The sequence below is a fragment of the Vitis riparia genome, chromosome 18, assembly GCF_004353265.1.
Source record: "Vitis riparia cultivar Riparia Gloire de Montpellier isolate 1030 chromosome 18, EGFV_Vit.rip_1.0, whole genome shotgun sequence".
NCBI classification, from domain to species: domain Eukaryota; kingdom Viridiplantae; phylum Streptophyta; class Magnoliopsida; order Vitales; family Vitaceae; genus Vitis; species Vitis riparia.
The window spans coordinates 13374639-13388129 of NC_048448.1; the positions used below are offsets into that span (position 1 = coordinate 13374639).

The 13491-nt window shown below is 30.6% G+C and overlaps 1 protein-coding gene across 1 annotated transcript; it reads left to right on the top strand.

The window, feature by feature from the left end:
- The first annotated feature begins 9314 nt into the window (after positions 1-9314).
- LOC117905419 (probable indole-3-pyruvate monooxygenase YUCCA10) lies at positions 9315-11143 on the top strand. The gene is made up of 4 exons (XM_034818344.1): positions 9315-9923; positions 10102-10335; positions 10724-10846; positions 10970-11143. The coding sequence occupies exons 1-4, from the start codon at positions 9315-9317 to the stop codon at positions 11141-11143; spliced, it is 1140 nt and encodes a 379-aa protein (XP_034674235.1).
- Positions 11144-13491: the final 2348 nt, after the last annotated feature.

Consider the following 13491-nt stretch of genomic DNA (forward strand, 5'->3'; position numbering starts at 1 on the left):
ACTGTCTCAATCTCAATAGATATCATGGTGCCTCTATTGAGAATAGTTATTGCTACCGGTTTCTATAAAAAATGACCCAATTCATAGGGAATATATGATCAACTTACGATCTCATCCATAGGTCAAAGTCATTGCTAACTTTAGTATAAACTCAATATTCTCTCAAGGTTGAGAGACAACACAATGAAACAACTTGGTAAGGTCATGACTACTTGATAGCCTTAAGTCATGACTCACCGTAGGTCCAGTCTAATGTGTAACCATACACACTAGTGCTCTCACCATGGGAAACCCATCCCGATAGCTAAGACCAGTCATCCCTCCAATTAGGAGGTGATGCACTACAATCTCTAATGGGTTGCCTAAACCCATGAAATGGTTGTGAACAAGTCATCTATTTGCAAAGAACCAATGACTTAGATCTTCTATGCAACTTCTAATGCACCTAAGTCATGTACAATGCAAAATATTCAGGTAAGAATGCTCATAAAGTATAATACATGGAATACGGATAGATAAAAGTGAAACTAGAACATCATTAAATAAATAATGAATTCCAAATTTATTACATCATGTCATGCTTTTAAGGGCTCTATCCTAATAAATCCAACCCTCATAAACTATGCCATCATAGTATATAAGCTTATAGTAGGGATCATTGGGACCCATAGGAGTACTAGCTCTCTCAGAATCCAATTTTGAAGTTGATGCAATATCTTACTACAAAGAATCAATTGCATTCTAATATCTTATTTAAATAATAATGAGAGAAGCTTAAGTTCGTGACTTATTATCCATTGCATGCAAACTCCCCATGAATTGGTGTCCATAATCTAGCAAGGTAGTGTTATCACTTATCAAGATTACCTTTCCAATCCTTGAGCTATAAATCCCACTTATTATGTGATTGATTAACATATTTTAACTTCAAAGAACATATGTCAAATTCCACTAAAGGAATTACCGTGACCACAAATTTAATGATTATATGTTCTTTGGATCACCTAAAGGAACACATTGTCTCAAACCTATGAGATATCATGGTGCCTCTATTGAGAATACCTATTGTCACTAACCTTTCTCAGAAGTGACTCAATCCATAGGGATATGTGATCACTTTAGGGTTTCACCTATAGGTCAAAGCCTCCTATTGATTTTGGCATAAGCTCAATATCCTCTTAAGATTGAGAGTCCACATAGTATACTAGCTTTGTGAATCATGACAATTGATAGCCCTGCATCATGATTCATCGTAGGTCATGTCTAGCATGTATCACATACACTAGTGCACTTACCATGGGAAGCCCATCCCAATGACCAAGACAAACTATCTTTCTAATTAGAAGGCGGTGTTGTTGGAAACCTTGGATTTCTCCATTCTCATACCTTGGATCATATAGGTGTATGCAAACTACCCTAGGCCTTTAGATCCTATGCAACAAAAACAAAAATAATTTTTTTTTAACATTTTAGGATCTAGAGAAAAGTTATTACAAAACTTTACCTTTGATTTGGATGTTTTGAAATCAATTTCACTTGATAAAGTTGAACTTGAAGAGTTTGGAGGTCTCATACACCAAAGATCTTTTGCTCGATAATTTGAACCATGATCTTAACACTCCAAAGTGTGGGCTTTGGAAATGATCCTTTACTTTCTCTTTCTTTTTCCCTTTTTCTCTCTCTCTCTCTCTCTCTCTCACACACACACACACACACACACACACTTTTAAGGTGGAAGAGGATTATCTCACAAAATGAGATGGAAACCCTAACTCCTAAGGAGAAAATTATAGGGTTTCCCTATTGAGCTTAAGTGACTTGAGCCCATAAAGGCTTGGATCATTTAATCTAGCCTAAAATGGGTCATAATTGAATAATTAACTACACAGGACCATCTGATTAATCAATTAACCCAATCCAGATACCTTGTTTACTATTCCCCATGCAACCTTGTGTAATTACCTAAACATCCTTATGCACAATAGTGAACTTAGAGTCAATTCAACCTTCATAAATCGTGCCATCATGGTATATGAGTTCAGAGCGGGGACTATTGGGACCCATAATAGTATTGGCTCTCTCATAATCCAATTTTGAAATTGATTCAATATTCCACTAAAGAGAATCAATTGCACTCTAGTACCCTATGTAAATAACAATGAGGTGAGTTTAGGCCCATGACCTACTATCCACTACATGCAGACTCCCAATGACCTGTTGTTTGTAATCTAACAAGGTAGTGCTATATCTATCAATATTACCTCTACAATCCTTGAGTTACAAATCCCACTTATTATGTAATCAATTGATACACTTCAGCTTTAATGAGACACATTGTCTCAATCCTATGAGGTATTATGGTGCCTCTATTGAGAATAGCTATTGCCACCAACCTCCATCAATAGTGACCAATCCATAGAGATATATGACCACCTTAGGGTCTTACCCATAGGTCAAAGCCTCCTATTGACTTTGGCACATGTTTATGTAGTATACTAGTTTGGTGTATCACAATAATTAATAGCATTACATCATGATTCATCATAAATCTTGTCCAGTGTGTATCACATACACTAATGTACTTACCATGGGAAAACTATCATGACAACCAAGACAAGCTATCTTTTCAATTAGAAGATAATGCATTATAGTCTTAGATGGATTTCTTAAATCCATGAACTGACTATGGACAGCTCATAACTCTTCAAGGAGCCTATGACTTAGATCTTCTATGTAACTCTTACCCAAGTCTATAATTCAAGTGACGCGGGGCATGTTTGCTCAAATATCCAATCAATGCAAAAAATGATAAAAGGAAACCAAGAAACATAAATAAATAAATTTATAAATGAATCTTTATCTATTACATCATGTCATGCTTTTTAGGGCTTAATCCACAGAGGTGAACTTCTTATAGATGTAAATCATGTGACTTGGAAAAGTAAAAAACAACTAGTGGTAGCAAGATCAAGTGTTGAGGCTGAATATAGAGGTATGGCATTTGGAATATGAGAGTTTCTTTGGTTAAGGAATTTGTTAAAAGATTTAGGTTTCAAACCTAAAATGGGAATGAATCTATATTGTGACAATATGTCAGTTATGAAAATTGCTAAGAATCATGTTCAACATGATTGAACAAAACATGTAGAGATTGACAAACATTTCATTAAAGAAAAAAATTGAAGCTGGAATCTTTATTTTTCTATTTGCGAAGTTTGAATATCAACTAGCTAATGCTCTTACTAAAGTAGTAGCTGATAGGATGTTTAGTGATTCTCTTGTCAAGTTGGGCATGTCTAATATCCATCAACTAACTTCAGTGAGAGTGTTGGAATAAGTCAATATTTTTCAACTATGGTTAGTTTGATGCAAGTATTATTATTAGAGTTTGTGCAACTTTTATTTCTTACATTTGGATTTCCTAAACTTATGAGAAATCCTGTGTATATGTAAAGTTTCCTCTGTATATATCCTTTTGGATATTTCAATAGAAATCATCAGAAAGTATTCTCCTAAATCATGTTTTGACATGAAACAAGACCTATCTTTAGATCTAGGAGTTTGACATTTCCTTTGGAAGAAAATTTGTCTCCATTTTTTACTTGTCTTGGTGGAGATGTAATGTCCTCTTGTACCTTGATCATGACTATGACTTTTGTTTCCTTCTTAGTCACTAGGACTTGTTATCAATGCCGCTTTGAATTAATATAGTTGATTTTCTAATTAATCTTTATTTGCTCATGTGAACATAATGAGCTCATTAATCTTTGAACTCTATTATGAATATATATATATATATATATATATATATATATATATATATATATATATATATATATATATATATATATTCTTTAAATGGCATTTAGATTTTGTATTAAAAGATCACATGATTTCCTTTATACTAATTGATCATCAAGCTTTTCACTATTATCATGCATTTGATTCACAAAGGTTTGTGCCTAATCCAAATGCCCAAGATCACTTAATAGTCACTAATTCGGGGAGACAAATTCATTGCTTTTGAGCATGTGCAACTTCATTCACTTAGTTGGTTCACTTATTTTGTATAATTTTTATAAGTATCCCATGCCTTTTTTGACGTTTTTGCTTATGAGATTGTTTTTTTCTTTTTAAATATGAAGTCATGTACTACATGAAATATTGCATATTGTTTACTAATCTTTGCTTGTAAAATCTTTCAATAAATCTTTTTTCTATTTTGATGATGTCTTAAATATCTTTAGATCAATTACTTTGTTGTAACCATTATTCGTTAGACACATAAATCATGTGATCTATACAAGCCTGAATCTAAATGCACTGATTGTTGAGGAGTGGTGACTAAATTGATTTATTATTTACATTTATGATTCAACCAACCAAATTGCAACTTTCTTAATATTCAACATTAATTCCTTGTTATTCAAACATTAATCTTCTCAATCTTTGACAATATTTGAATCACACACTTTAAGTATCGATAATAATTGTACTAAAAAGGAAATTTATGTAATTCAACTCTTTTTAATAGTAACAAACTTATATTTATAATAAATTAATCATAATTGGACTACAACTTTAATTCATGATTAAACTAGGACTCCTAAAATAATTTAAAAAAAACTAATCAATAATAATTGTTGAGGTGATTATAATGGGAATTAACAACATGCATAACCTAAATTCCTTAAACTTCATGTCGTATAAACCAATCTAGTACAATTGGACTTCTTCTAAATTTGAAAAGTTGTTAACTCCCATGTACTATTCTTTTCTATTGATTGAATTTATTTATTCATTGATTGAGTCACATATGTAAATAAACAAAACTTAATTGAACCCTTAAAAGTAATTTCATTATATTTTATTGACCTCATAATCCTTTAAATGTAGGCATAATATGATAACATTTTGAGTGTTCTTTTTGATTCACCTCCTACTCTTTCCTTGTTTATAAAGGAGAAGTTCTAGTAAGAGAAAGTGTACTTAATATTGAAATATCCAGTGTAGAATTCTTTTGATACTCATTTTCTAGCACATGTTTTTTTTTTCTTACTTTCTTTTTGAGTCCATGCTCAACTTATATTCTCCAAAAATAGAATATATATCTCTACTTAAAATTAACTTTCCGTTTTTTTAGGTTATACAATTTGTAACCTTTGGTTTTATCATTAAACATTTTTCTATACTCTTATGGCATATAAGAATATGCAATCATTGAAAAATGCCCAAGAAAGAAATATCTAGCTCATATATGCTCCAATGTTTTTATTTTGTATTCTTCAAAAACTATTTTGGTAGGATACCTTTTCAATAAGAACATTGCACAAGTAATTATTTTTACCTAGAAAACTTTTGAAAGTGACTTGACTTTGAATGTGTTTCTTATCAACTCCATAATTTTTTTGTTCTTCTTTTTAGTTATATCATATTTTCAAGATGTGTAACTAGTTTTATTTTTTTATTTTTTTATTTTTTATTTTTATTTTTTATTTTTTTTTACTATTGAACTATATTAAATTTTCCAATAATAATAAAATTCATTTGAGGTGAATTCTCCTCTATTAAACCTCAACATTTTAATTTGTTTCTCAACAAGAATTTTGATTTTTTTTTTTAAACTTCTTAAAATCCTCAAAATTTTATTTTAATAATCAATTAATTAACGTTTTTTTTTTTTTCGAAAATCATCTAGAAATTTCAAAATATATTTGTTATGATTAAAAGATTTTGCCCCCCAAGGTTGAGTAAATATGGATACACAACTCCAAATCCAACAAGAAAATAATTCTTATTGATAAGACATTCTTTATAGACATAATCCGAAACATCAATCATTGACAATTTCATTACCATATTCTTTTACCCCAATAATTTCAACTTATAAAAATTGAGATAAATAAAATGAAGATACCAATGCCAATTACTTTTTTGCACTATTTTCTTTAAACTTAATGAAGCTTTTGCCTGACTAAGAAATATTGGAAATATCCTATTCTTTATCATTTGTATCTTTAGAATTGTCTTTTTTATGTTTATGACTAAAAGTGCAAACTTCATTGTACATATTAATAATATACTAATTTCTATTAACTATCTTATACTTAATAAATTCCAAAAAAGATGTAGGATAAAAAATAATTAGTAATGTGAGTATCATCTTGATTTAGAACTAACTAGTTTTAATATTACCTTTTCTTATGATATAAAATTTTGATTTATTTTCAATTTTTTTTTTTGATTCATCTAATTATGAAAACAATTCTTTCTTATTGCAAATGTGGTTGTTGTGTAATGTATCAAGGTATCAAATATTATAATACTCTATATTCAATGCAGTTGTATTATGAACCAATACCAAATTCTGATTTGCTTTAAAATATCCAAGATAACTTAAGAGTCACTAATAGGAAGAGACATGATTATTTCACATCTTAGCATGACTTCCTTCACTTGATAGGGTCATTCCCTTTGTATAATTTTTATAAGTATCCCATTCTCTTTTTGACATTTTTGCTAATGAGATTGTTTTTTTTTTTTTTTTTTTTTTTTTACTTTTTAAATATGAGTTCACATACTACTTGAAATATTGCATATTGTTTACTAATCTTTGCTTACAAAATCTTTCAATAAATCTTTTTTCTATTTTGATTGTCTTAAATACTTTTAGATCTGTTACTTTCTTTTAACCATTTTTCCTTAGACAAATGAATCATGTGATCTAAACAAGCATGAATCTAAATGCACTAATTGTTGAGGAAGTGGTGATTGAATTGATGTATTATTTATTCATTAGACACATAAATCATGTGATCTAAACAAGCTTGAAGCTAAATTTATTAATTGTCGAGGGCTAAATTGATGTATTATTTATTGTTATGATTCAACGAACCAAATTGCAACTTTCTTAATATTCAACATTAATTCCTTGTTATTTAAATACTGATCTTCTCAGTCTTACACATTCATGATTCACAAACTTTGAGTATTAACAATAATTGTACTAAAAAAGATATGTATTTTATTCAACCATTTTTTTCATAGTAACAAACTTATATTTGTTATAAATTAATCATAATTGGACTATACCTTTAATTCATGATTAAACTAGGACTCCTAAAATAATATAAAAAACCAAATAAAAAATAATTGTTGAGCTGATTATAATAGGAATTAACAACACTGATAACCTAAATTCCTTAAATTCACTAGTGTAAATGCAAAAGCAAAAGATTATTCACTCAAACTTCAAACAATTGAACAATTTATCACCTTGCACCAATTGAACACTTCCATATTGTGGCAAATACAACCATAACACAAAACCTAGTGGGAGAGACTGGCCCAAGGTTTGTATCATTCTTATTTGTGCTAGTAACTCGCTCAACCCAATTCTTTTATTAAAAAAGAAAAGAAAAAAAAAATCTAAAAAAATGATCAAACTTAATATTGCTCTAGATGAATATCTTTCTCCTTCAAAGGAACATATTCTCCCATGTAAACTTCAAGGTGATCAAATAGGGTTGCCTTATCAATGTTTTCATGGCGGTAGGACTTGCAAGCAAACTAGATAATAGTTTAGACGACAAGTCTAAAAAGAAACAACTTAAGAAGTAATAAGAAACACAAAATTGCATAGGCCATACCCAAGGAGGCCTCATGCACCACTAGCCTCTCAAATGCCATTTGTATGACAAAGAATGAAAAATTCAGTTTAAGCAAGATGACCATTGCCATATGAAGCTTACCACTTATCAGTGCTTTACTTTTCACCATGGCTTGAAACCCATACAAGTCTTCCAACGCCAATACCATGATAACCAATTGCCAAACTATGCTCATATATGAGAACCCAACCAAAGTACAAGATTAACATAACCCCCACAAAAAAATTAATTAAGATACCAATCTTGACAAGTCTAATACCCACTACCCATAAAATTAGAATTTGCTTTGCAACTATGTTGTAAGCGAAGAAGGCAACAAAGATAGACAAGAAGGTGACCATGAGCCTTTTCCAAACCTTGGGGACTACACTTATCACCTCCTTGAAATTCACTTCTTCGCCTGTGTAGATGTAAGCGATGGAGTAAACTACTGAAGAAGTTGATATGAAGGAGAAGATGAGTGTAAAGACTAGATATGCCACCTTCAAAAGCCAAATCATTGTCCATTCATTGGAGAGAACATTTGATGTTTTTACATAAAAGCATTTTCAAACATTAAAAAACTGTTCTTAATATTTTTAAAATTATTTCCACATGAGGTCTAAATGAATGACTCTTAACATTTATTACTTCATAATATTTTATTTAAGGTCCTCATCGATTTGTAAAAAAGTAAATTCAACCGATGAAACATTTGTCTCAATCTTTTGGGAGTTGTGAAACCCTTCATGAATTCTATCTTATAAAGATAATAGCTGTAAATGGAAAAAAGAACCTAAAAATGAATTAAGGTTTTCTTCGAAAAAATATGGGGATGGACATGAATCCAGAAAAAGCATTAGATAGGAGTAGTAAAAACAATGAATATATCTTCTTTTTTTTTAATGTTTTTTTAAGGAAGCGAATTTCTAAAATTTCTAGAATAGATTTTATTCCCGTTAAAGGGCAGCCAAGTGTATATACACACTTTTCCCTTTTCCCACTTTCCCTTCCAGAAAATGTGAACATATAAAGTAATAAATTTCATTTTATCCTTATCATCTTACATCTTTAGAGGGTGTTCCAATAGATAAATTCGGAAATACAAACCTAGTTTGGTAAACCACCCTAAATATTTCCTTATTTAACTCTTTTTAGTTCCTTGCAATATTAACTTTTGGATATTTCATTGAAAAAAAAAAGTTAGGAAATCTAGGATGATACATATGGGTATCTTCACGAATCCTAGAATAAAAAAGACAGAAATGTGAGAGAAAAGGTAAAATATCCAACGATTGATTATGTTATTAATTCATTACAGGATTTCATTTAAAATTTATCATTCTTCGATTGTTGGCTGATATTAACTATGTGTGCAAGGACTAATCAATATCTCTAGCACTTATCACTCATTGGTTTTCACTCGTTACTTAACAAGTTTTTTAAAAACAAAAACGGGGATATAATTTATAAAGACAATATATTCGGATATCCAAATAATCAAGGAAAGGCATTTAAGTGTGAAATCCATCAGGATAGTGTAGAATCTGAGTGCCTCACTAATGTTGTCTATATATACATAAATGGACTTTTGTTCATGGAACCACCGACCTATTGCAGAGATAGCAATTATAGTTGAATAGAGAGTAAGAGACATTAAGAGACATGGAAGAAGTTGTAATCATCGTAGGAGCTGGCCCTTCTGGTCTTGCAACTTCTGCATGCCTGAATGTTCTCTCCATCCCCAACATAATCCTGGAAAGAGAGGATTGCTTTGCCTCTCTGTGGAAGAAAAGGTCTTATGACCGCTTGAAGCTTCATCTGGGAAAGCAGTTCTGCCAACTTCCTCATATGCCTTACCCCCCAGGTACACCTACATTTATCCCCAAGGCTGGTTTTCTTCAGTACTTGGAGGACTATGTATCTCACTTCCAGATAAACCCGCGATACCACCGCTTTGTAGAGTCTGCATCCTATGATAAGGTTGTAGGAAAGTGGCACATAGTGGCCAAGAACACACTCTCTGATGAGTTAGAGGTGTACCTAGGGAAGTTTCTGGTGGTCGCCACTGGTGAGAATAGTGAGGGTCTCATTCCTAAGATACCTGGGTTGGACAGTTTTGGAGGGGAGTTCATGCACTGTAGCGATTATAAGAATGGAAAGAGATTCACTAACAAAGAAGTTTTGGTTGTTGGATGTGGGAATTCTGGCATGGAGATAGCCTATGACTTATGGGATCATGGTGCAATAACCTCTATTGTTGTTCGCAACCCGGTAATGTCTCTCTTTCCTTCACTATTTCTACAATTTGTGATGGAAATTAATATTGGCCTTAAGCCTTGAAGACATTTTTGTCTGATAATTAAAACTTGGAACTCTAGATCTGTGAGGGTTTTATTAGATTTCTTCTCCATATATATGATAGCTCCAATAACCATATGGTTGGATACAGGTACATGTGGTTACAAAGGAAATGGTGTTACTTGGAATGCTTTTGTTGAAATACATTCCTTGCAAGGTGGTGGATTATGTTACTGTGTCCCTCTCCAAATTGGTTTATGGAGATCTTTCTAGTTATGGGCTTCCAAGGCCAAGCGAGGGACCGTTTTATCTTAAAGATGTAACTCGTTCATCTCCGGTTATTGATGTTGGAACCATAGAGAAGATTAAGGAAGGAGAAATTCAGGTATATTCCTATACATAATTTAATTATAGTTAACTCATTAATTGATTCATCATGCAAGAAGGCATGATAATTTGGTAGTGGAAGTATTGAGTTCCATCATCAAATAAAATAAGATTGGAATGAAAATAAATATATGGATGCTCAGTTTATGGTGAATACATCATTTTTCAAAGACTTGGTGAAAATATCATATTATTTCGATTTATTTTTGGGTGAAGACCCTTTCTCATTACATCCTTGACCACTTTGATCACATGAGGAGGATGATACATAGTGTGGACCCAGATCCTATAATATTAAGCTTTTACGAGAATTAACTCTCTCACATATGCAATATATTATGATATTTTTTATTATCACTAACGAAGATGATGATGTTGTCTATTAGGTCGTGCCGACAATAACTAAGATAGAAGGTGACAATGTCTATTTTTCTGATGGAAAAATGAACAGGTTTGATGCAATAATCTTCGCTACAGGTTACAAAAGCACTGTTCTAAAATGGCTTAAGGTACAAAATTAACTATTTTACATATCAATATTTGTTATCTATATATATATATATATGTGTGTGTGTGTGAGACTATAGATCTTAAAAAATGTAACGCATGTGCTTTAAATTAAATGTAAATAGGAGAGTGAAGACCTTTTCAATGAGGATGGAATGCCCAAGAAGAGCTTCCCAAATCACTGGAATGGGGAAAATGGTCTCTATTGTGTTGGATTTGCAAGTCGAGGGTTATTTGGAATTGCAAGAGATGCGGAACATATAGCCAACCACATCAGAGGTGTTATGTCGTGGAAATAATTAAGTGTGATTTAAAGATGAGAATTTTGAGTAATTGGTAACGATATTAATTTTCCTTTATTGCATTTTGGTCATTTTATTATGGATGAATAGTCACCTATTACTTTAATAATCAATAGATCATATATACTATATTTGGTTCAATAAAAAGTTGAAAAAAACATACATGGAAAAAGAAATAAAGAGAATAAATAAAATGAAAGAAAAGTGAATGAAAATAAAAATATATTTAATTATATTTTTTCTTTTATTTAAATAATTTTAAAATGTATAAATTTTTGACTCATTATAATTATATTTAATTTTTTTTTATCATACTTTTTATGGAAAAACCAAGCATTAGAAAATCATTTTAATTTTTTCATATCTTATTCTTTCCTTCACACTTTCATACTTTTCTTGAGACCAAACATAATCCTATGGATATCTTCCAATGAAGAAGCCAATTCTCTTAGAGATAATACTTTAGGCTTTTGCACCACTTGTGGATGGTATCCTTCTTGGAAGAAGGTTGAAGTAGCCATATGAAAGGAACTAAATTAAAATTGAACATTTTGGCAACCTTGGAAAGGAAAGTAACGGGGTAAAAAATAGCTTGAAAAATCTCACGCTCACACAAGTCTGGTCTTCTAAAAAATAAAGATATGCTTTTGCACCATGGCAATCAATCACTTGGAATAATTACCTATTTAATGATTTTATTATTATTGTCCATATTAATATCAATCTTACTAAATAGGTTTTTTCTAATCTATTAATTATTTATTGATTGATTTTCATTTAATTGCATATTAATTTTTAAAGAATGTAACAATTCCATTAAGAAACTTTAGCATTTGATTAAAATATTATACAAAAAAATAATAATAAAAAGAGTAAATTAAATTATTTAAATTATTTATTTATATTTTATAAAATAGCAAAAAAGAAAAAAACCACCAACAACAATGTTATAAAGAACTACGGAAATAATGTTTATATATATATATATATAGATTTTTCTTAATAAATATAAACAAATGACTTAGAAAATTTGTTTAACTAAGCATAGTTTTTAAATAAATCAAATTAAAAAGGAACAAAATATAATAAGATAAATTTAATGGAGATAATTTTTTTTTTTGGACTGGGAGAGACATTTTTTCTTTAATATTTTTTCGCCCTTGTTTTGTTATTTAAGGAGAATGAGGGTTTTCTTAAGAAGAGTTTAAAGGGTGGCGGGGGATAGTCGGGCCAATGTGACGGACTACGACATCAAGTCCAGTAAAATGACTTTTCAAAGACTTGGTGAAAATATTATATTATGTTGATTTATTAATTCTTGGGTGAAGACTCTTTCCCATGAATTGAAATTTCTACATCCTCGACCACTTTGACCAAATGAGGAGGATGATATACTTTGTGGACTCTGATCCTATAATCTCAAGCTTTTATGAAAATTAACTCTCTAATATATGCAACATATTATAATATTTTTTATAATCACTAATGAAGATGATGTTGTCTATTAGGTTGTGCCAACATTAAAAAAGATAGAAAGTGACTATGTATATTTTTCTAATGGAAAAATGAATCGGTCTAATGCTATAATCTTTGCTATAGGTTACAAAAGCACTATTCTAAAATGGATTAAGGTAGAGTTCCATCTTAATGTGTGTGTATATATATATATATATATATATATTTATAGATCTCATAAACCTTAATGAATGTGTTTTAAATTAAATTTAAGTAGGAGGGTGACGACCTTTTCAACAAGGATGGAATTCCCAAGAAAAGTTTCCTACATCACTAGGTGGGAAAAAATAGTCTCTATTGTGGTGAATTTGTAAGTCGAGGGTTATTTAGAATTGCAAGAGATGGCGAACATATAGCCAACCACATTAGTGGTAGAGGGAAATAATTAAAGGTGTATGATTAATGGTGAGCAATTTTGAGACAAATGAAAAATTTTGGTTTTGTAACTATTGATGTGTTTGTGGCATGTTACTAACAAATAATAATTAACTCCCACATGAAGCCATTTTTGGCCATGCATTGAAATTAATGAGATGGCTAGGTTTTGGACTAAATTTAGCGTGATCATAAGGGGTACTATTGCCATTAGATCCTCAACTTATTAATTATTTTAATATCATCTCACACAAAATTCATTTATCACTTATAATTAATTATCATCTCCCTTGTATAATATGCCAGGACAACCATTGAGATTACAGCTGCAACTAGAAACAAGGAACATCCTATAGGGAATGGATGTGGATTAAATTTTTGTTGGATCTTTCCATTGATTAAGTGATAAATTTTTAGTCCAATTGCATCAAATGTCAATCTTTAAATTATTGTAT

Excerpts from the sequence above, each read along its gene's own strand:
- LOC117905419 (XM_034818344.1), top strand. The coding sequence starts at position 9,315 with ATGGAAGAAGTTGTAATCATCGTAGGAGCTGGCCCTTCTGGTCTTGCA. Across the intron at positions 9,924-10,101 it reads CTATTGTTGTTCGCAACCCG|GTACATGTGGTTACAAAGGA; the intron begins GTAATGTCTCTC and ends GGTTGGATACAG. Across the intron at positions 10,847-10,969 it reads CTGTTCTAAAATGGCTTAAG|GAGAGTGAAGACCTTTTCAA; the intron begins GTACAAAATTAA and ends AAATGTAAATAG.